We start from the raw sequence: 24,774 nt of genomic DNA, 5'->3' as shown, positions 1-24,774 counted from the left end.
TGTGGCTTTTGAAATTTTGGAGCCTAAAAGGCCCCAAAATCAAGCACATCATACCCTGAAAACTGTCCTGGACACTATAGGCATCAGAGCCACACAGCCTTCCAAAACATACATCCTTTCTTCCCTCCATTCGCTATACACGCTTCATCCTGTTCAGAGTTGTGGGAGGCCTGGAACCTGTCCTCGCTGTCACTGGGAAAAAGGGAGGGTACATCCTGGACTCCTCCCAAAGTACATACATATCTTAATAATTCTTTCATTCATTTTTTGACTTCTGTAGCTATAGCCTCTGATGGCTTCTATTCATACTTAGACTCGTGGTTCTTATGATTTACAATATGGGGACCTCCCATATGAATCATCCCAGCTTATATGAGAACCCTCAAGCCAGGTATTGCAGTAAGGCATGTGTCTTCCTTCACCACTCCCACTCCCATAGCCTAAGCTCGGGCCAAGATATGATCCGCTAGGCCCATCTGGACTGCTCTATACACCTCCCTAACTAATGCAATAGCACTGCAGACACTTGCCAAATGTATTTTTAACCTGTATCCATCCTTAAATATATATGTAACAAAACAAGCCTGTTGAAATGAGAAATCCTTTTAACATGAGTTGAGTTTCTTTCTCCCCCCTTTATAATTGCAGTCCGTTTCATACAATAGCCAACATCAACTGGAGAAAGCCATATTTTCTAGACTGCAGTTAAATGAAGTGTTATTTGTATGACCTTTAATTCATCAAGCCAAATGTGTTTTATTTTTCATTCCTGTTCAAAAAACTCTCATTAAAGTACCCTGTAGGAGGGAAGGAACATATATTTTCCTTAAATAAAACTCCAAATTTGTCTCTGCCTGTGCGTTTGCAAAAAAAACTTTTTGTCTGAGGAGTGCTTTGAAAAAGTCTGTCTGTAACCCTGGAAACCTTTTCAGAGGTAAAGGAGAGGACAGCCAAAGCGAAGATCACGTTGGCCTAAAACTGCAGGTAAATCTTCGCTGCGCTCGTCCAATTTCAACAGCTTTTTCATTAAAAAATGACTTTCCTCAAAGGAAGAATTCAACAAATGATGTAAAAAAATGATCTTTTATGCAGTATGGCTACATTGGTTGGGTTTTTTTTCAATTGCCCCCTTGTTGTGTGGAGAGGCTCTAAGTGGCCTCATACAAAAGAGTTCACCATATCAAATATCATATTTAGTGAAAAAAAAAGGTCTAAATAAAGTCCTACCTCAAGAATGCAGGTTCCAGGTGCTGTGTTCTCCTTGATAGACACGTTGTAGAAGTTTCTCTCAAATACGGGCTCATTGTCATTAATATCCTGAAGTAAGATGTTCACCACTGCAGTGGAAGAAAGGGGTGGGTTTCCACCATCACTGGCCACCACGGTTATACTTGGATTGGGATTTTTTTCATAATCCAGCTGGGATGAAGTAGTGATAATGCCTGTTACAGAATCTATGCTGAACCAGCTGTGGTAGACACTTTGGTCTTTCAGGATGCTGTAACTAATGTCCCCGTTGGGCCCCTGGTCTTTATCTCTGGCGGTTACCTGTAACACAAAGCTCCCTGGGAAGACCACTTCAGGGATGGCCTGTCTGTACACTGGCTGGTCAAACAGAGGGGGATTGTCATTGACGTCAGTCACTTCAATGATAAAGGAGGACTCTGCTCTGAGAGGAGGTGACCCGGAGTCTGTAGCCATCACCCTCAGCTCATACGTGTCTCTCTCCTCCCGGTCCAGAATCTGGTCTACACAAACAAGGTAAATAATGCTATCTTTGGTGGTAAGAGCGAACTTTCCATCCCCGCCTTCAAGGGAAACGTTGACATTGGCATACTCTCCATAGTCTGGGTCAGTGACAGAGATTCGGGCAACATACTGGCCTGGCTGTGCTCCTTCTGAAATTCTGGGAGATCCATCTTCACTCAGAAAGATGATAGTCATTGTAGGCTGGTTGTCATTGTAGTCTCTTACGTGGACTGTGACAAAGGCGTTGCTCACTTCTGGCTGTGTTGCGTTGTCCTGAGCTTGGATCACCAGCTCATGGACTCTCCTCATCTCAAAGTCCAGAGGTTTGTTCAAGGTGATAACGCCAGAGTGAGAGTCTATGACAAAATACTGGTCTGGGTCACTTTGTCTTCGATTGATTTCATATGACACCATTCCATTTTGTCCCTCATCAGAATCTGAGGCAAACACCTGTAGGATGCTGTTACCAGGCTGGAGGTTCTCCGATATTATAGTGTGATAGCGGCTCTGTTGGAAAACTGGAGCATTGTCATTAATATCTTGTACAGTAATATCTAACGTCATCTGATCAGTTCTTATTGGGGAACCACCATCAAAAGCTTCCAAAGTTAAGGTATAGGTTGACCTTTTCTCTCGATCTAGAATGGTATTAACTACCAAGTCCAAGTAGAGAACTTCATTACTTCCCCTCCTGGTTTCCAAGGTGAATGCCTGGCCAGTGTTTCCATCCTTGATAAGGTAGCCCTGTGTTGTAAGCTGGCCCTTATCCTTATCAACAGCTGGCTCAAGAGGAAATCTTGTGCCAATCGCCGTCTGCTCAGGAATTTGAAACTTTGCTCTTTTTCTTGGAAATTTTGGGGCATGGTCGTTTATGTCATTGACCTTGATAGTTACCTCCACCGTTACACCTGTCATGGTGACTGCAATGAAGTTGTATCTGTCCCTCAGCTCTCGGTCCAGAACTTTGGCCGTTTTAATAATGCCCGTACTTTCATCAATGTCTAAATCACTGCCCACTCCTGTGCCCTCATGGTCTGAAATGAAGTACAAAGAAGCAGTAATGCCAGGTGGAAGTCCCGCACTGATGTCCCCCACAATTGTTCCAGCTGGTTGTTCCTCATCAAGCTGTAGTTCAAGAGAACCAAGAATCAGAGTTGAGTGGCATGTGATCAGCTCTAAGGCCAAATACATCATAAGTACAATCCTTTTGCTGCACCAGCCTTCATGTTGCAAAGGATCCATTGTGGACTTTCCAAAACCTCTGACAGCTGCTTTCATCTCTGCTCCTTGGTCTTAAACCTGAAGAGACACAAAAAGGGAAAAATTGGGTAACAGTTTTGAAATCTTACAGCAGCAAAAACTAAAATAAATATTTCCTAATATTTATCTAGTAAGTTTGCTTAAGAAAAATCTGTCTGTAACACCTACCTATATATTTTACTGGCTCCGTTCCTTACCACAGCATAAACAAAAGAGCTGGCACATTGCATTTTTCTGTTAGTTTAACTAAAAAGTCAACACCTTGCTTCTCCCTGTACCAAAGTGCTCTTCTTTCCTAAAAAAGCTTCAAACCCCGCAACCACAGCATACCGATACATACAGAAGGCCTGTGTCTTTTGCTATTCAGCTTTAATTAAAAAGGTGCAAGAAATTGTTTGCCAGAATACCCAGCAGGTCCTCCACAGCAACAGGCTGGTTAGAGACTAGTTTAATACTGCCAACATGTTTAGCTCTCGTGAATGGAGAGAGTAAAATAACTTCCAGGGGAACACTTTAAGTATTTGATTCTCATTGGGCGAGGATATCAAAGTGAGAGAATGAGAGAACTGACATAAAAAATTAAGAGACTGAAAAAAATAAAAAATTCCTTGCAAAAACAGTAAAAAAAAGTTTTGGACTTTTTTCAAACCTGCATCATATGTAAGTAAGAATGAAGAGTTTAGCAAACAATGTATAGCTGGAACCCACAGAACACTTCAAAAGCAGAAAATTATATATATATATATATATATATATATATATATATATATATATATATATATATATATATATATATATATATATATATATATATATATATATATATATATATATATATATATATATATATATATATATATATATATTGTTGTTTTTGTTTTTGAGAAAATGTCTACAGATTGCGGTTGAACCAAAAAAAAAGCTCTTCAAGACTCCCCCTAGTGGTTGGAGTAACACCTGTATTAAAGAGGTTTGCCTGTGTGTGATAGTATATGTCTGTTTTCCACTGACTAAATGCCTCCCATGTGTTCCTGAACGTAGTGCGGTGATCTGTCTTAGCCACGGTGGTAACAGTGTGTTTGAGTGACAGAGTAGCAGGCTACGGCAGAATTGAAGGGCTCCACACAGTCTACCTCTTTCCCTTTTTCTGGCTCTGCAGCATTGTAATTGAGGTCCTCTGGAAGTTGGCCATATGCACACATGATTCCAGGGCTAATTTCAGTCTGCCATGATTCAGAGCCCACAACACAGGACATGCTAACTCTAAAGTCATAAATCAGCTAGAATTCGACACAAAACGAAAAATTAAAAGTCCTTGAATGTTGTTTTGCAACATAAAGTATGAATCAAAGCATTTTTACTGATCTTGTAATATTCAACAGTAAAGGATTATTAATACACACAACTTGAATTCTTATTTTTTAAATCGAATTACTTTCAAAGAGATCCTGAAACTCCTAAAATTCATTATCTAGGGTTTTCTAGCCATTCTCTGCCAAATGCGTGTAAATGTATATGAGCATTTCATGACAGCCAAAAACACAAAAATTCAACATAATCTTAACTTTAAAGTCTCAAAGCACCAAAGATAGCTTTTCAAGGCCTGGATCTTATACCAAATACCACAACTGAAATAATGCACTTTCTAGTCCAACTGGAGGACCTCTGCGGAGCAGCACAGGCTAATGGATACAGCAGACGCTGCTGAGGAGGATAATTGCACAATTGCAGATTGAGAACAACAGATGGTCTCAAAAGATTTCAATGTGATGCTGCAAAGCCTTTAAAAAAGATGAAAAAGACACCAACTATATCCAATAATAATCTGTTGTTAATCCCTTTTACCCACCAGCAGAGGCACGATGAGTCTTAATTCTAAAACGTGGTGCTCACTAAGCAACCTGGATATATTAATCATTCACAGAGCTGCAGGGGAAAAAATCTGGAAAAAAGAAGAAGCTCCTTGGAAAAACTGATAAAGATTTTTCACTTATTTTGCATAATTGACACAGATCAAATTAAGCAGCTCTCACTAGTGCGTAAGTATTAATAATGTTTTTAAATATGGCACATGTAATTACCAGAGAATTAGTCCAAGAGCCTTCCTTGTGAAGAAATTGGTATTTTTGATTGGCATTTTTCTTGTGAGCATTCACATAAAAATTCATCCAGTTACTTCGGGGTTTTTTTTACTAAATCAGCTGACTAAACTGCAGATGGACTTTAAGGGAAAACATCCAACTACTTTGTGAAATCCAGTTCAATAAAAAAAAAGCCAGTTTTACTCTATTTATATTTGCTTATTTGCCCTTTTTAAGTATTATTTTTCTTCTTGAACCATCGTCAAAACAAGCAGATCAGTGGTTTGGCAACATCCTGATTCCTATGAAACAAAAGAAAAAGCGCTAGTCTATAGCATTCCTTAAAGCACTGCCAACTAAAGAAAAGAAAAAGAAAAAAAACTTTTGTCAAAACACTGCTAGATATATTATTTAGACTGTAATCTTAAATAAAAAAAAAAATCATAACACCATATCTGGGGCAACATGTTGGAGAACTTCCCATAAATAATAATCATCCAACATGATGTGCATTCCTGATTCAGTTGAAAGAAAGTACACATCTATTTTTTTGTTTTTCTTTTTATTTTATTTATGTGCAGATAACTTTTAATGGCAAAAGCAAATCATTTTTTCTACCAAGAAGTCCAGAGGAACAAGCCCAGTGATAGACTTTGTAAAATGAGCATGCTGGGATTCCAGTTAACTCAAAGAAAATGTCTGTGGTTTCAAAACCATGCCAGCCTGCCTGAAGCTCAATGGAGCCATAATGGAAACCACAGACAGAACTGCAGATTGCCTGGACACGAGGATGACAGGCTTAGCACAAAGCAAACGCAAATGATCTGAATGATTGCCAGACTGTGTCTCTGGGCTTGAATAGTCTTTTTAGCCTTTATAAAGCATGTGGATATGGAAAGTCATCAGAAGAATGGGCATTTCCTGAGATTAGCAAAGAAAGTGTGGAAAAATCTCACTCTGTAACCCTCACAGTCTTTTAGTCTGACAAAAAAAAAAAACACGCAGATCAAAGTGCTGCAAATTTAAACCACACACACTTCAGGTTACAGTAGCAGAGTTGCAACAGCTTCAGGTAAAAGTTCACCTCACATTTGAACAACTGTGTGCTTTCGTGTGAGACTTTTCACATCACTTCTGTTGTTTTCTTGCTTGGCACTGGGATGTAGGCTGTTTATTTTCACAGGATAGATCAAATGAACTCCAGAGATGGCAGCTCTCTGCTGCAACACCCCCAAAAACCAATGTTTTAGTACACTTCTGATTATGATGACACCGCAGTAGGATGAGTCAAACCACAGGAAGGCAAGTTTCCAGAGCAAAAAATGGTCTGGCTGTTGTTGATGCAGCGACGCTGGGAAAGATATAGACATTCTGTGTTTTTTGACTGGCTTGCTACAGAACAGGGACTGCTAGCTTCAACAGCATGTGTGCAGGACAGTGGGAGAAATATGGATATGGTTATATCATGGACTGTCCCATGGATCCATGACATAATTCTTGGATTGTTGCACAAATCTATGGTGGCTTTTATTCAACACCGTTGAAGAGTTTTACTTGTGAACTATAGGTTTTATTTTAACCAAGAAACTGCCAAAACTTGACTTTCGCACTGGTTGCAATCACCAAATCATATTCTATAAGTCTATAAGTCAAAGTCAAACTTATATCGATGCATCAATTTCAAAGAAATGTGATCAAAAAGTAAAATGTACAAAAGCTTTTCTTCCAACAGTGCAACAACCAACAGCAGGAAAAAAAAAAAACTAAAGCTTCACCATGGCAACCAGCAAGCTCCTAACTTTTTTGTTGAATGTTTAATGAAACAAATGAGGGAAAAGGAAGGCATCTTTGCGGTCAGTGAGCACAACTCTGCCATGGAATCGGGGAGCCCTCCTGTGCGTAAATGTTTGGTAAACTGGACTCAAGGCACATGTGCTGCAGCAGCGGCAAAGCATCCAACAAATCCACGGGCTGAGCACTTCCAAAGGAATGTCTCTGTCTCTGCGTGGCTTTAATCGGGAGACAAAACAGGCTGTTACATTTTCTGGCTGCTCCTCAAAGCGGCCGACATGCTCGGGGCGTCTGTATGCCAAAAGGAAAGATGTCCATTCGGTGCAAAAATATTTTAGGTAACAGAGCATCCTTTTGCAGCATGAAGATGTGCACTGCAAAGAGAAAATTTTCCTTATTTCTTGAACAACTTTTGTTAATTGGGTGCCTGTTTTTAAACAACGCATGAGAATGCCTGAAGACACTGAAGGATGATGATGACAGAGCCGCAGATATGCAGCGGAGATGTTTCCCACATCCCTCCACAGAAGAGTAGAACAACTTCTCCACCTCAAATACTTGTGGATGGACTTTTTTTTAGATACTTACAGTCATTTGTTCCTCTCCGACGTTGTTCTGATGATGAACAGATTCTAAAATATCCAAAACAACTTCACTAACTGCAAAAAAGATTGTGCGCAAAGTTACATCCAATCCATCGCAGATAGGAATAAAAAAACAAAAGAATGTCTTCTGTTTTGAGTTTGATATATTCCTTGCGAGTTTACTAAAAACTGAAGATGAAAAACTTGTGGAAAAACTTCCCTTCTTTTAAGTGGACCTTATCAATGCATCTACACCCCCTGCGCGCGCGCGTCTGCTGGCAGACACGCAGCTGCAGCTCGGTAACTGAGACCAAACGATGTGGGGGTCGCGCAGTGAACGTCCGTCTCCACGATCTGATTTATTCAACACGTGACGGGGTGCAAACCTCCCGCTCGCTCCTCTGTACCGCCGCCGCCGCTGCTGCTACGATTATCTGGAGGAAGGAGCCACACCGACTGCAGGGAGGCAGTCCCAGCCACAGCTGAACTTTGGTGCCACCACCCTATCCAAAAGGGAACTGTAGATTTCTGCTAATCCTGCAAGGGTCAGTTCTAAATCGGATTTAGCCAGTTCAACTGTTTGATTGCTGTGAAGAAACTTTGGTCAAATTTGGAAGAGTTTATTATCTCAAAATTAATATTTGTAATATCAAGTTGTATTTTGAAGTACATGGGTTATTCAAAAACTTATTTAACTTTTTATTATTTTTTGATACATTTTTGAATAATTTCATATGAGAAATACGTTTTTTCAACTTTTGATGGAGCTTGCATGAAAGTGAAATCCTGTAAATTGGTATTAAAAAGCGATAACTGTAAAAAAAAGAAGTCCACATTCACTCAAATTCTTGAGTCATTTTTTGTTGTCTGAGTCACATAAATAGATTTAGTTCCTTGGTCTGTGCCTCTCCTATGATAATCCTCTCTGCCTCCTCAAACTGAAGCCTCTCTACTGTCTAAGGTATAAACTATTAATACGTATCTGTCATATTCCACTGCACAAAATAAATAAAATATCACTTGAATTAATTGGAGTTGGTACCTGAAATTCCTGCACCTTCTAAACCGGATCCGAGGGGCAGGCAACATCAAAAGAAAACTGTCAGACCTACAGCTGTAATTTAAACTAAGTGCTCTCGTTTTAAAGCTCTCTGGTGCTATAAAAAGGTCAGTTTACATCCAGCTGTAATGTCTATTCAAATTCCCCTCACCAAACACTCTGAGGTTACCCACAAACAGCATTTTCCCCTCAAATGTTGACAAGTTAGAAAAGAAATCCCTGCAGGTAATTTTCAAAAAGAGGCAAAGCCTGAAACTTTTTTTCATGTTGTGTGACTTTTACTTAAGACAAATAAAATAAAAACACACATAGCAAGGATCACGTGTCAGCTCCCACAAGGCGCCCCACTTTTATGTACTGGTGTCAAAACCTTGCTTTGCTGTGTTGTCAATCATGGAAAGTTCTGGAAGTTACTGAACCTGTGTCACTTTGTGTTTGGTGCAGATAAATGAGAATGCCACAAAGGGCACCCTGCTGTGTCTGCATCTCCCAGTAAAACAACAGACATAAATCAAAGTACGACATCCATCGTAATGATTTATGTTGTTCTACAAATAAAACAAATACACTTACAATGATTTCCCAGGGAAAAAATACAGATAAAGAAAAAAAACAGTGGTATCCAATCACAATTATGGAGTACCAGCTAAGCGAATGCATTGTCAATGCAGCATTGAGGTTAATTTTTCTTCTTTTTTTATCTAGTCTTATTTTCCCTTTCAAACATATCTCCTAAATAAAATATAACCATCATCACCAATTCAGCAATATGAACATGGTTTGCCTAATTCCGCCTTTGACAACCTCAAGATCCTTTTTCCAAATCCAAGCAGGTGCCACTACTGACAAAAGTAGAGAAGCATTATGCAAAACCAAGCAATGGCAAATTTAAAATTAAGAACAACACAACACAATACCAAAGCAGGCACTCATGCAACTGTCATCTTGGTGTTGAAAGAAAAAAAGTTTAAGCTAAAATGTTTGACAGCTGTTCTTAGAAATGAAATCTAACATATTTTTGAAAAAATCATGACATATATTAAAATGTTCTCTGCATTGCATGTTTTTTAGAGCAAACAGAGAACGTAAAAATATTGAGGCCCTTAGGCATGTGCCCAGGTAGCCCTCGCAGTAGAGTTGGGCCAGTAGATTGTTCTGTTTGTTCTGGCTAAGAAAAAGCTTGACTCATTCATTGGTCAATGTTTGTAACAACTTCAACGTCTTCTCCTTGCAGTTTAGTTATTTGCTTGGAGTTGATGTTTGATCTTCGGGGGTAATTTACACTAGAAAAGTCCGTTGGTCCGGACCGAGTGTGCCTAATTAGGTCCGGATCGAGTCCTGAACCTTGCCTTTGGTCTATTTTCAGACTGCCGTCAAGCAGACCATTCTGTTACAAACCAAAGTTTGTGAACAAAAGAAAGTGACTACGGATCTCTTCAGTCATTGGCCAGGAATTACAAAGCCGGGTCAAAGTAACGAGAGAAACGTTGTGTACAACACTTTTTGCTCGCTGCTTTGGCACGGCAGAGGCATGCTGTATTGAGGAGGGGGCAGATATAAATGTGTGCTAAGTGTTTCTGCAAAGAAAACAGTGTAAGACGCAATCATATCACAATAAAAATTGTTTTAATGAGCCTGCATTCATCTGACCAAATTGAATGGTCAGATGAACTGCTGTGTCTCCTCTATTTTGTTTACATTCTGTAATTCCCAGCTACAGTGGCCATTTTGGTTCAGTTTTTCCGCTCCGCACGAAGCCCATTCAAACTGAGGAATCTCAGAGCAAACCAGAGCTTAGTCTGATTGGAAACCAATCAAGACCATCTTGAAAGATGGGTCCTAAAGCGATTTCGGGTCCTGGACCAGGGTCCGCTTGGGTGCATTCAGACAGAAAATTTTTCTGGATTATTGGGGGAGAAGGGAACTCTGGTTCACATTAAGCAGACCAAATGTGTCCTGTCTGAATACACCCTTAAGGCACCAGCTGAGAAGCAGTTCAAGCATCATGCAGCACAAACCCTGTAGCTTAGCTTCCATTTGGAAAATTGATCTGTACTTGGTGACTTAGCGCTAAAGGCAGACAGGCAGCAAGACCCATAACGTTATCAATCTAGTTGTGTTCTGTAAAAGAACATAAAAAGATTTATTTTTAAGTTAAACATGAAGTACATTACACAAAATCTCTTTTACCATGACAGAAGTAAACAGAATAAACCACCTTGATTTAGAAAAAGAAAACAAACTGTTATTGCACATATTTTCCTCTCTTAAATAACTTGTAGCTGTTTTATATCAGCTTTCACAATAACTTAAACCTCCTATCATCTCATTGTGTTTTTTAGGGATAACAAAAGCCGTCAACTTGTCAAAATGAAACTTTTTTGCAAATATCCATTTCCATTCATACATTATTTTGCAAATATATCAAAGGAGAGATGAAAGCACCTTCTTATGATATGTTGCCATATTTTTTGCTCGGAGCATTTGAGTTAAACCATCAACTTTGGCTTTGATTTCAGCCAAATGTTGAAATTGTTACCTCACACTTGCATTGAGTGAATGTTAGATGTTTTTTTGTTAATGCGGCATCATCTGAGACATTTAATGTAGTGATTCTGGCTCAGATCTAAGCCAGTTCAAACCTTTTTTTGACTTCCGTAATATTTTTAGCACACTCTATGTCGATTCAAGGTGCAGTAATATTAGAGAAGTCTGCAGTTTAACTTTGAGGTTAGATGTTGGCCACATCACAAGGATCAAGTCTTAGTCATTTCAGCGAAATTGCTACTTTCGTGACATTTCGTCAGGGATTATAGAGGTAAAACCATGTAGTTGGATTGCTTCAGCTTTTAAAATCCACAAAAGAAATAATAAATATAGTCGAGATTAAATCTAGATGTGTCCGTCTTTCATTAGAATAAATATTATTCAGGACAGCACACAGTTTAATACACAGTTATGACAAAACCTTGATATTGGATGAATGGTTTCAACAAACCTCATGATTTCTATCTTCCTAAGACAAACAGCAGCTGACGTTCACACTATTAGATTTGCAACATTCAATATAAAACTTTATCCATTCCAGGAAAAGCTGGGGTGGTTCTGACTGAAGGAGTCTGACACTAAAATTATAGAAAATTTGTCAGACTAATTTGGTGAAACTGTGGAGCAGCTGGAGCCTGGGAAAACGAAAGACCTGTAAACCTTTGACTACAACCACAATGACTTTTGTGAAAACAAGAGCACAGGCTGGACTCACTGTCTGAGCACCTGTGTCCCTGTTTTCTAATTTTCTTTTTTTTTTATTTCTTTATGTTGTTGAATATGTATATATCACAAATGTTTTTCGTCTTTCAATTTGCAAAATTACTTTTTTTCTATTTTTTTAGATGCTACTGGAGTTATCAGAGCACACATAAACCATTTGACAGTATAAGAGAACTAGACTGAGTGACCTCTCCCCCTTGTGTTCCAAACAGGAAGTTCCCGCTGGTTCCAAGAAGCCAAAATCCCATAGACTTCTGCAGAGAAATAAATGGCTATTACTCTGTCATCCTGTTTGTCAGAATAACTTTTCCAGCTCTGATATCACTTTAACGTGTGCTTCCCATTTTTTATTGATTTCTTTCCTTTAGTGCAAGTTTAACAACTCATAAACTGATCAATCAGATGCCTAAATAAATGTTGGTGGTGCCGTCAGTCCTCACGTTCAATATTCGAAGCGTTTGGATGACGGATTCTCTTTAACCCGTTTTCAGCAGTACGGGTGTGGATCTCCAACAAGCTAATACTTGATTGGTGAGAGTGTTTTCCATAGTGTTACATGCAGAATTTTTCACTGGCTTTATCAAAATCCCCTCACTAAATACTGAACTTCTGCTTAGTGTGGGACTATCTAGTGCCCAGGATTTTAAAATCACTTTGCTCACAACTTGTTTTTTTTTTTTTTTAACAGCAAATATGATATGATATGAAACAGATTTCCCAAAGTAAAACCCAATAAATCTGAACATTTCATGAAGACTATTTGTGAATCCACTGTGTTCTGATGATGAAAGCTTGGATGGTTTATAAAAAATAAATTACAGTGCATTATTTTTACAGGAAAGAATTGTTCTAACGCAATGCATGGTGGTCTACACATGAGCATTCGGCTAGCATCCTCACTGTCCATTTTAACAAAAACTTTCAAAGCCTTTTTTTTACACTGTAGTCAGGCTTTTGATACAGCGAGAAACTCAGCTTTTTTCTAATGTTTTTATAAAACTTATTTATACTTTTACCTTTAATTGTTTTGACCTCTTAGTTGTAGTTTTTAATGTTTTTAAGCTTTTAATGTACTTTGCCTTCTTTGGCTGTGGTCATTTTAAGGCGCCATAGAAATTAATAAACTTAAACCTAAACTAAATTTGCCATTCTAGGGCAAGACATCTCACCCTCCCTGTTTCCAGCATTGCTGGTGTGTGAATGCGTATGAATGATCCCGGTGATGGTCAGAGGGACTAATGGCACGCACTGGCAGCTACACCTCTGTCAGTCTGCTCCAGGGCAGCTGTGGCTACATCAGTAATTTACCATCACCAAGGATGAATGACGAGTGAATAAAAAATGGACATACATAGTAAGCACTTTGGGCTTCTGCAAAAGGGCATATAAATCCAATTCAATATTATTATTTTGTTTGTTTGTTTTTTGGTGGTGAAGGGGGTCAAATGTAGACTTTTATTAAGGTAAACATTAACCAGTCCAGAACCCAATTGTTCTCTCTTGACATTAGCTCCTAATAAAACATATTAAAGTCACATGTTCATGAGGCTTTTAAACAATCAATGAATTTAATCTATGTACGTGTTTGGTACATACAAAATATATCAATTTATTAATTTATATTTTAATTATCTGTTTGCTTGTTCACTTACAGCTGTGGGTTATAAGGACAGAAAGCACAAGTGGTTTCCATTTGCTCAAGAAAAGTCTGCAAGCTCCCACCTCTTTGTCATCTTCAAGTTAAATTTGATGTAAAAGATGTCTTATAGATTTTTGCACAGTCCAACTGCTGCTTCCAGCCTCCAAAAATTGCCGCCATAAATCATTTGTGTTGAAAGAAACATCCACATTTCTTGTGATACCCAAAACTGGACTCTGAAATGAAGGCAATGCACTGACTCATTATATGAGCCCATTATGCCTGATGGATGGCATGCCTCAGCGAGAGTTGGCTGGGAAAAAAGCATTAAGATTTATTTCCAAACTGCCCTTTGCTCTTAAATTAGTCTCTTTTTAAAATCTGTTCAAGAAAATGATAATTGTAAATGTCATAAATGAAAAAAAGAAAAATGATTGATTCATATTTTTCCTTTTTCTGTGTAATACAGCTTTAATGGATTTTTTATCTTTGTTTTTATTTGTTTGTGTAAATATTTAGAATCAGGACTGTACCACATTTACAGTTTTTTTCAACATAAAATAAATCTTATTCTAACATCAATTCTACAGCAGGGCCAAATTTTCACACCTATGTTTTGCAACTTAAGTAAAATTGTGTATTGGTGTTTTACTGCTTGTTTTAGACAGACAAGGGTGTGAGAATAGCAACAAAAAAATTTTACTGCTTGTTTTTCTTATGAATGTGCAGGTAAATGATAAAAAAATATCTTTTTGTCATTTTTTTGTTTTGTTTTGAAAGAATTTTGTGCCAAAATGGTCATCTATTTGTTTAGAACTCAAGCATAAAGATAGTTCGAGACATCCAAAAAATCTAATATCATACAAGAATATTTCAATGTCTGTTATTTTTGTAAAACAAAGAATGGAACCAGAAAATAAAATAAGAGTTTAGATAGCATTGAATATTTTCAACTGAACAATTATCATTTTTGCTTAATTTCCAAAAAAGTAAGGACCAGTTTTAACCTTTTTTATGTGAATTTGTTTCCAATTATGTAAAAATAAAATTTCTGTTCAAGGTAAAGCTAAATTAAGTAGAATTCTGAATTTAATGGTACATTGCAAATCAGCGATGTCTGGCAGGAAAGGGTTAACCTTGTTGCAGGACACTTTTCAGGTCTTCTTTGGGTCTTTGCCCAGTTGGCAGCACTCCAACCTCTAACAAAGACACCACCACCCAACCAAAATGACTGCTCCTTAATTAATATACTATCAATCACATCCTGTGACGTGGCGTTCTCCAGATGAACGAAATTCCAGAGACATTGTAGAGAGTCTTAACTGATTCGGATGGAAATTACTTTTATTCTCCAGGAATGCATTGTGTTGTCAGGAGTGGAATGCACAGTGTTGGGAGAAATGCCCTGGAGTTCCCAAAACAATTAAATAGTTCAAGCAAACATTTCTTTGAAGAAAAAAAAAAGACTTTAATCCTATTACCCCACACTTCACAACACTGTCACTTGAGAATGTTTAGAATTTAATGACTATTTGGCCTCGTCATTTTCAAAAACACAGCGATGAGCCTTGGCAGTGAAGCGACCAATCGTGGTCAGGGTCAGGACGGGGCACCCTGGGTGCATTCCTTCATCCCATCACCATGGTAAGATTAGCCAACATTGGTACAAAGGCACATGACTACAGAACGATACAACAAACCGCTCATTTAAAGCATCATGGAGTGACAGGCAGACCTGAAAAAGCATATAACCGTGGAAACTTCTTTTCATTGTGCAGCCCTGAGTTTGCTGCTGTGATCATTTCCTTTGGCAGATGTGGAGCTTCTTTTCCACAGGAAACACAAATGACTCACACCCTCAATCCTCAGTAAATTTTCTTCATTTATAGTCATGTTAAAATGAAAATACGCCCCGCTGCAGCATCAATTATAATAATAAATCATGTGGTTCTTTCCAGGTTTTACAGTTAGGAAAGTACAACCTCAGATGAACAGCAGAACGTGATATATTACAGCAGGCCTTCGTTTAACACAACCCACAAATGGAAAAAAAGGGAACACCTTTATAGCTTCCATAGGAATTAAGGAGAACGCAACAGCCAGGTGATGCTTGTCAAATGTACAAGGTCTGCTAATCGTTAGCACGTGGGAGAACCTCCATAAAAGCAGGACTGTAGTATTTCTCTAGTTTAAGAGGATTCCAGCTTGTGTTTAAAAAAAGTTCTTGAAGAACCGATACTTGCTGCACATCAGTTTTTCAATGGGTCACAAGGCCATTTTAAATTTGAACCATTACGCTACAGATAAAAAGATTTACAAGTAGAAAACGCTCAAGACAGTAAGCAGTCCTCCCTGGAGTAAACCTCCCCGCATATTCAACACAAGGTCAGAACATGCATTGTTAAGAAAAGTTAGAGAGGGCCATGGAGCTCAACCTCAGTTTGACATACTTAAAAGGCATACTTAAAATGCTAACCGAAAATGCTGATCTAGAAAAGTTTGTTTAGACAAGCTGACAAGGGATTTCTCTCTAAAATTAAGAACAAGCCAGGAGTAAAGTGAAGTTTTGGAGAAACCTTAATCTTAATCAGTTATTGTGCCTGCACAGTTTAGTGAAATGAGGGTGATAGGGGTCAACCAGCACATCAGACAGATCAGAACCTGACAATACAGGTTCTGTAGGACTAAATTATATCCAGCTCCACTGTTATAACTATCTCCAACATCCAGTTTATAACACTCTGCTGCAGGTTTACGACAAGTGATGTACCCTAAAATGTTAATACAAGGCAGTCAAACCTGTCTCATTCTTTAAGTATATCTACACAGCAATCAACACATTTTTAACTTATTGCAGTATTTATTAACATTTTGCATAGGAATATGTTTTCTTCCATGGTCAAAGCCTTAGAGAGGGGTTAATGCTGTGGTAAATTGTCTTTTTTTTGTCAACTGGCATAAACAATATTTAATGAATTACATTAAACCACATAATGTAAATTGAGTGTACAAATGAACAATATGTCATATTCAGCAATCTGATTTCTTTTTTTCTTTACCTGCATGTCTATAGAAGCTGAGGCCATTTATGCAGATGACTACTGGTAGCTCTTTGGGTCATACCATGTGCTTTATTGTGTCAAGGAGAGTGTATTCTCATTGGTTTCTGTAGTGTTTGGGTGCAGTTTGGATGTCTTTATTGACCCCACTGTGTTTTCAGGTGGGCCTTAATCAAAAATTAATCATATAAGACCTTCCAGTCTAGTGTATCTGCTGTGTTTTTTAACAAGTTCTTGTGGCATTTTTCTGAAGATGGAGGACAAATATTAAGAAAATCAAGCTTAAATTGAAATTCTGAGTATTTCTTTATTGAAATCTTCGTGAGTCAGTCAAATAAACGTATTTGAGACATGGAAAATATGCTGGGCAGGCTACAAGCTCCCTGCTCTACCCTCCTCTGACGCATCCACTTCTAGACGACCAGATCCATGTACGGCTTTGTTTTCCTTGTCAAAACTGTACGGCTGGATAGTTCCAATTCTGCTCACCATTTTGGTAATGTTAGGTTGGGGGTGCGAGGGACTGTAACCTAGTGGGATGGGAAAGCGGGGGGCGGGCTTACTTTGCGCCATCGTCCCACCCATTTCTAATGAACTACTGCAACTCTGCAGAAACTGTCATAGAAAACTACACAGGTTTTTTATTTTTTATTTTGCCTAAAATCATTATTAAAAGACAACTGGGAACACTTTCAAAATAGATCTAAAGTTGATCGCAGTGGGACTTAAAGTTTTTTTTCATTGAATTGTTCCAATCCCTTTCATTGTTGGTCCTCTTCTTACTAAAGGTTTGATTGTCAAACACAGTGGAGGAGTTGTTATAACTTGGGCTCATTTGAATATTTTTTTAATTACAATTAATTCATCTCTAAACTGTTCTTTATCAGGTTTCCAAATGTGACGTGTGCAACTATTGTTTAATAGAAAAAGTCAAGTTATAACCGGGTAAAACCAACAACATCAAAAATGACTGATAATGTAAACCCAGTCAAGGTTCAGATCTAAACCTGATTTGCAGAAGACCTGATCAAAGTTGGGTACTTGCACATTTCTCTGTATTTAGCCACCTTGCAGAAGTGTGAGAGATTGTGATAAAAGAAAAAGATCACTTCAAGATAGGAGAGACTTTTAGCAAGTCTTACAACATTTTTGGCCATTTCTGTTGTCTTGTTGGTAAAAAGGAACAACAGGAGATGTTCAAATATTCATCAGCCAGCGGGACTTAAACCAATCCTCAGGATTCTTTAAAGTATCAACTTGAAATGGTCAATATCTTACCTCTAAGATCTGCTCATCCTTTGGAATTTTACCTTAAATTTATCGAGTGAAGCTCACACGAATATAGTGAGATCAAAGGCCAGGAACACACAGCTGTGGCCACGCACATCCATCCTCTGAAGGCCGGGCCAGTAGTAATCTATTACTTTAAATCATTCAGCTGAAAACCTCCATAGCATGCAATGCAGTCTTCAGCGTGAAAAATAAGTCTATCTTGGGAAACATTATACATGTTTGACAGAGCTTTAGGAACAATGTTAAATAAATGTATGGCACACTCAACTAGAGCGATGGACTACAAAGATGATGGGGAGTAAATTTAACATGTGAAGGACCCAAGGGAACAGCCTACATCAGTAAGTCATGTTTCAGTATTAGTAATGCACAGATGTTCAAAAAGAGAGCTGCTGTACTGTCAAAGCCACATGTGCGCTGTTTCGCACAAACACTATAATCAGTAGCACTATAAAAGCCAGCTGCTGAGCCCACAGTCGAGGCAGCAAGTCAAGACTTACAGATAAATACACCCGCATGTAGAGAGCATAACTGGGACAGAAATAATTTTCTAAGATCACCTCATTATTATTCGCTGAAGTTTTGAACCAAAGGTTTTCTCAACTACTCAGTTAAAAGACTAAATATTTAACAAACCATAAGCTTTTTTGGTATATAAAATATTCAGATGATCACTGTGGTTAAAAATACCCTTTTTTTTTTACAAACTATAAGGCACATTTCTTCCTCTTCTGCTCTTCCTTTCGGCTTTTCCCTTCAAGGGTTGCCTCCATCTAACCCTGTCTTCTGAATCCTCTACTCTATCACCAGCTACCTTCATGTCTTCTTTCCTCCTGTACTTCAGTCGTCCAATTTCAACCTACACCCTGCCAGTGGACAGCACCAATGGCAGTCGCTGTTAATTCGGTCCTCGAACAATCCAGTTCGAAAGTCATAATGTAGGTCTGATTCACAAATTTGGTTTGGCAAGATTTTACATCAGATGCGCTTCCATATTTATCTGGCTTGAGCCCCTCGTGGCTACATTACTATGAGGCTATCTCGAAACCCTTTTTTTTCTTTCAAAAAAATCTGGAGCAGTTTGTAAATTGATTTATTCTGGTCATGCTTATAGATGTCGAAGCGATTTTAAGTTTGACGCTCTTTCAAATTGTCCCTGGGTGAATGAGTGTGATTGTGTTGTCCTGCAATATACTGGCAACCTGGTCAGGGTACGGCCCGCCATCGCCCAACAGTTGCTCAGTTGGCTCCAGCGGCCCTGTGACCCCAAAAGGGATCCAGCGGGTTCTGAGGATTGACGGATGGATGGATGGATGGATGGATGGATGGATGGATGGATGGATGGATGGATGGATGGATGGATGGATGGATGGATGGATGGATGGATGGATTAAGCTCCGGCTTAAAGGGCTTCTGAACATCTACAATTAGGTCAAGATAAGTAAAAAGAAAAAGTATTTATCTGAAAATGTACCAAATCGTTTTTTCTTTAAAATGTGTCTATTTCTTTTGATTCCACCTTTATTACTAGGTTTTGTTGATTCTTCTTATAAAGTAGTCCTGCAGAAACACTGGGTGGTTTCCAAAGAGCTCTGTTCCACAGCTGAAGCCACTTTAGCATGCCTGTTTTCTCCACAGTGAACCACAGGCCCTTCTGTAAAGTTGCTGCGCTTCCGCTCTGAGCCTCTCAAAGCCTTTCAGGCCCTCCTCATCATAACACTACAGCCAACGCCGTTGAAGGATCAAAGATCGCCTTCTTGCTTAACAAACACTAAGACACTCTGCCCATCAGAAACATCTGGGAGTGGTTGATTGCAGCTGCTGGTGTGTGCCCACGCCTATGCAACAATACGACCAGATGTGAAGATCGTCTCACGTAAGCTACAGATGTTTTTATTCCTCAGAGTCACTCACCACAGGGAAATGATGGAGGATGCTTTCTGAAAGCAGAATGCTCTCTGAACCACTATTAAATTTAGACTGTTTATGCTGCACCCATACGGTGCCTGAGGACATGCCACCAGCTTGTGGGTTTGTTGCTATTCAACAAATAGCGCTGAAACTCCAAGTGTTTGCAGAAAACATCACTGGGCTTTTATTCTAAATGGGTGAACTTGAATATTTACAACTGTGATCCCATTTATGACGCAGACGTGACCGCTGCTCCACTGTTTGACTCATTTCATAAAATAAACACTCACATGTAACAATCTCCAACGGCGCTGCATTCATCACAGCAATGGATGCGAACGTTTTATACACATATGGCACATTCCTTAAACGTGTTTTCAAGTCTGAACATTCCAGCCTGTGTTTTATAAAGTTAGAACAATTATCATTTTTGTGTTACATGATATAGTCCAATTCTTGCCAAATTAATTTGGCAAAACTTAAAAAAAGTTCTTGTTTTGAGTAAATATTTTAAAGTCTCACTGTGATTAACTATGGTTATGCTGTTTTTAGCCAAAATCAAAAAGCCTATGTCAGTTTGTAAGCCATAGTTTCTGTAGAGCGGCAGGAGTTCATTTGAAATTCCCCTCTGACTTGTGGGTGAGACTTTAGGCATGGAGTAAGCCTCCCCTCATTTCCCATCATCCCTTTGTTTAAACTCTCTCCCACTAGTTTACACCTGTTACAACCTCAACCAAACATTAGCGGTGCTACAACAATAGTGAGCAAAATTGGAGCTATCCAGTGGTAGTTTTGTGCCAGATACCAGCTTGGCAGAGGAAAACAAAGACATACAACAATCTTTTTGTCTGCAAGTGGATGCATAGGAATGGAGCGGAGCAGGGAGCTTGTGAACAACCAGCTGTAGCACCTACGTCACTGCTACAGACTATTTCAAATGGCATTTTTTTTGTCCTGATTCACAACGATTTATGAAGAAATATTCAGAGATGCTATTTTAATCTTAATTTTTTTTATATATGTCCTCCATCATAAGAAAAATTTTATGAGAACATATTAATAACACCAAAACACAATTTTCAGTAGTGTATGTCTTTAATTCAATTCATTTCATTCAAATTTGCAAAAAAACATATTTTTTAAGTGACTGTTTATCCGTCAATTCTCGTATGTGATCTTTTACAGTGTTCTTTGAGGATGCAACAGGAAAGATTCAAAGAAATGTGGACTCCCACAGTGATTGTAGAGTTGACATATTAATGCAGTGGGTCTGATGTTAATACCAGGCCTGACATGGTCTGGAGAGAGTCTTCCGCCCCTGCAGACTCCCTGTGATGATTAGAAAAAACACTTTGGAGGATATTACTCAGTGTTTTCTATTCCTCTCCTTTGTTAGGCTGTTCTGCTTCTGTCTGCACAACATTAAAATAACATCTTTGGCCCAGGCATAATGAAAAATAAGATCAGAAGGTAAGTTAAGGGAGGGTTATCCTCAATATGAGCCCGACATACATATGAATGAAATAGTTTTGCTCAGTTTTTTTATTGGCTGTTGACTTAACAAAGCAAAGATTTTTATCCTTCAGACTGGTTTTGTTTTTGACAAGCAATGTCTTTGCCTTAAGTGTGTCTCCATGTCTTATAATCCACAGATTCTGAAGTTTATAACAAAGCCTGTTGCCAAAATATCACTGAATACAGCTTTCAGTATCAAATCAGAAAGCTTGGACATGTAGATAATTAAATGAGTAGTTTTATTTTTGTAAAACAGAGCAGAGTAGCTGTCACAGGACTTACAGATGACTGCTATCAGACCCATATACAATGGACTTTATGGTTGTTGTATGTCGATCAATCTCAGGCTTTTTTCCTCCCACAATATCAAGAATCTACCAGCAAAGATTACAGGAGCAGAAAACAACCCTCACCACCAAGTCCGGCGCACTGTGCAAGGGGCATGTTAATGCTATTCAAGTGCACACTCTTTGCACACCCATTGCACGGTCTTATAAATGAGGAAATTAGACAATCAGAGTGCAGTTTGTGTGGGGATCCTATAGACACTTATGTATCTCATGAAGCATTTGGGTGCAGTCAGTAAGGCACCTGTACTTGCACCACATTATTGTCTTTAGAATGGCACAAGGACACCGTACAACTGCATCACCGGTATGTCATAAGTGTGTGTAACTTGCATTATTCTTCCAAGTACTTCACAATAATACACTTACAGACACAGTAATGGTACATTCTAAAATCGTAACATCCCTTAAGGCCCGTTCACACTGGGACAAATTTCGCGCGCGATATTCGCCGACGTTTAACGCCTCGTGACTGAACAAAGGGCACCAAGGTGAGTGTGCACACAGACACGAAAAACGCAACGCGTAAAAGCGTCATTATTTTCAAAAACGCCTCGGGTTCGTTTTTTTGGTTTGACGCACCGCGTCAAAAACTATACGACCAATGAGAATGGCGCTTTTGCACAAGTGTCTGTAGCTTCTGAAGTTACAGTAAAACACAACTTGGGGGCGCTCAAACACAAAACTGTCTTGCTGAGCACACATACGTAACGGCGGAGAAGATATACGCCAAGTAGCGTCTACACTGCCGCGAAGAAATAAGACGAAGAAGTCGAACTCACTGATGGAAATTCTAAAATATCCCCGAAAACGCTCATGATACATTTTCAGCTCTTGTATCAGTCGATAAAACTCTCCATGTTCTTCTCTTCTCGTAACTATGGGATGTACCCAAAATCGGCGTCTTTTCCGGCGTCTTTCATCATTCAACAGAACAATAATTTCTTTATCGCTGGATGTTTTCTTTGTATTATTCTGACAAGCGCGTAAATACTTGCTCTCTTCTTCTGAGTGAAAAGCGAGTTTAAGAAGCGTAAAGTTGCACAGCGCCACCTTGTGTACAGGGGTATTTCTGTTTTACATTAAGCGCCATCTAATGTCAGGGAATGAATTTGCATGTTCACTCGGCTCATCGTCAGCGAAAATCGCTTGGGTGTGAACACAAAAAACGTGTCGAAAAACGCTGCCGTTATTTGTCCCGGTGTGTACGGCCCTTTAAGGTGGCCGCACGAGCCTAAAGGGGCACTGCAAGACACACCTGCACTCTCTTAAAGATGCAGCTGCCCCTGTCTATGATTCTCCACGCCCCCAGACAAGTCAAAGACTTACTGGTGAACTCGGGAGTTCACCAGTACGGGTGCATATGTCCAAGGCCATCATGAGGCCTGATACAGGTAATGACAGTTTGTTAATAGTCATTGTACTAACCCTCAAAAGTCCAATACAACTTTTAAGGGGGAGCAAATCTTTCTTAATGAGTATTTATAAATTTGAGGTGTGTTTTCTGCACTCATTTCAATCATCTCCATCATTGTGAATCATCTACTTCTGCTTGGCCAATCTGTGGCCAAGAGTCTATTGACATCATATTTTTGGAACCTAAAGAACAACCAAAAAAAGAGAATAGGTTCTGTTTCTAGCCGAAAACATTTTTTTTAAGTGAAGTGTCGTGTCGAGCATGATAGCAAAAATTAATATTATTGTAGTCTTTTGACTATAGCAATAAAAATCTACTTGGAAGATGGGCGAAAAGGCTGTAAACTGACTGGTTAACTTTAAAAAGAAATTCATAGAAACATTCAAAACCAATGCCTCTAAAATCATCCGCTGTGTTATAGTAATTGGTTCAGGTTCAACATCCTTTTTCCATATCAGTTCTGAGTGTTTGAGCACACTCTGGCATGAAAGAGAATGCTGTCGTAAATAACCCCCTTCCTCTTCAAAAAAGGGAGCAACTTTTTTGCCGACTTGATCACACGTGGCTGGTTCCTCTTTGAACTGCTGACCATGCTGCTCCTGCATCCCATTGCTATAAAGGCCTAACCAAGCCTGTCAGAGTGGTGACAGGGTTGTTGAACCCACCATTTTGGTTCACATGGGTGATATTTTAAGAAAAAGAGAAGACTTGGCCAAAACTGCAAAAATAAACCCAACATTTATGGACCAGACAATTTTACTACCCTTATTTCCTCTGTTATCTAGTGGGCTGACAGTGGCTGTAGAAGGATAATATTTAGTGTTTATAGGGAAAAACACAGAATTGTGAAACATTTTTTTGATTGATTTGAAAACAATGAAATCTTGTTTCTTTGAACTATGATTAAAATCAAACTGTAGCTACAACACATTGAACTGCACGTTTAACACATGTTTTAGATTGAACTATACAGTGCTAGCAATATGTATTTTTTTATTTAAAAAAATACTTTTTGTAAATTTTAGCCTGTATTTCACAAATAGGGCTTGCTTCAAAAAATGTAATACTTGTCAAATTGGCCTTTACTTTTAATCAAGTTGAGGTATTATCATTTACACTGACTATTTTATTTTTCAATCAAAAAGTTGCTTTTATTTCGTTTGAAATGTAAGAAATTATAAATATATGAATAAAATCACCAGTTTTGCACATTGTAAATCACTACTTATGAGATAATTGCTTTTACAGGATCAAATAAAGCTGGTTTTGAAGAGAAATGTTTAGAATTGTTAATCAAAATTGAATTGATTCAATATTTAGGAAGTGATCCTTAGTTACCAAAGTGTTTAAGAAAATCTTGTCAAGTCATTAAGATCTTTTTAAAACATCTATCTAATCTGTCTGTAACATGTGCTGCCTTGTGTGACACGATTTGAAATAAAAATAGGGAGAAATGACTGTGAGACAAAGCTTTGAACTGAGAAAAAGTAGAAACTGTGCAATTATACTGTAAAATTTTAAGAATGGTCTCAGTGGGAAGTCTTTGGTGTCACATTGTACTTTAACTGTTAAGGACGCCTGTTCCAAAAAGCCATTTAAGACGTTTTTAGTGGTTTCTGCTCCGCGGACAGATGTGTTTTATAGCATATAGAGCAGTGAGCTATAATTAAATCCTAAGAATCCACAGCAACATTCCAGACAATAAAAGATTTTTTGGGCTCAACTTGACATAGGATGTTAAACAGACATTGGTAGTATTCAGTTCTGAGGCTTTGCCAAATCAAACAAAACATAAAAA

The 24,774-nt window shown here is 38.6% G+C and overlaps 1 protein-coding gene across 1 annotated transcript in view; it reads right to left on the bottom strand.

Annotated features, from left to right (window-relative positions):
• Nucleotides 1–7,855, bottom strand: part of LOC101175097 (protocadherin-16) — a 96,848-nt gene extending 88,993 nt beyond the window's left edge. The window contains exons 1-2 of the mRNA XM_023961582.1: nt 7,470–7,855; nt 1,228–3,048 (exon numbers count right to left, since the gene is read on the bottom strand). Coding sequence (XP_023817350.1) covers nt 1,228–3,027 — 1,800 coding nt within the window. The 5' untranslated portion in view covers nt 3,028–3,048; nt 7,470–7,855. The remainder of the gene's footprint in view (nt 1–1,227; nt 3,049–7,469) is intronic.
• Between the last annotated feature and the right edge of the window lie 16,919 nt (nt 7,856–24,774).

This window comes from Oryzias latipes, chromosome 13 (genome assembly GCF_002234675.1).
Source record: "Oryzias latipes chromosome 13, ASM223467v1".
In the NCBI taxonomy this organism is placed as follows: domain Eukaryota; kingdom Metazoa; phylum Chordata; class Actinopteri; order Beloniformes; family Adrianichthyidae; genus Oryzias; species Oryzias latipes.
The sequence above is the reverse complement of the archived record's forward strand: the minus strand, read 5'-3'. Positions and strand labels throughout refer to the sequence as shown.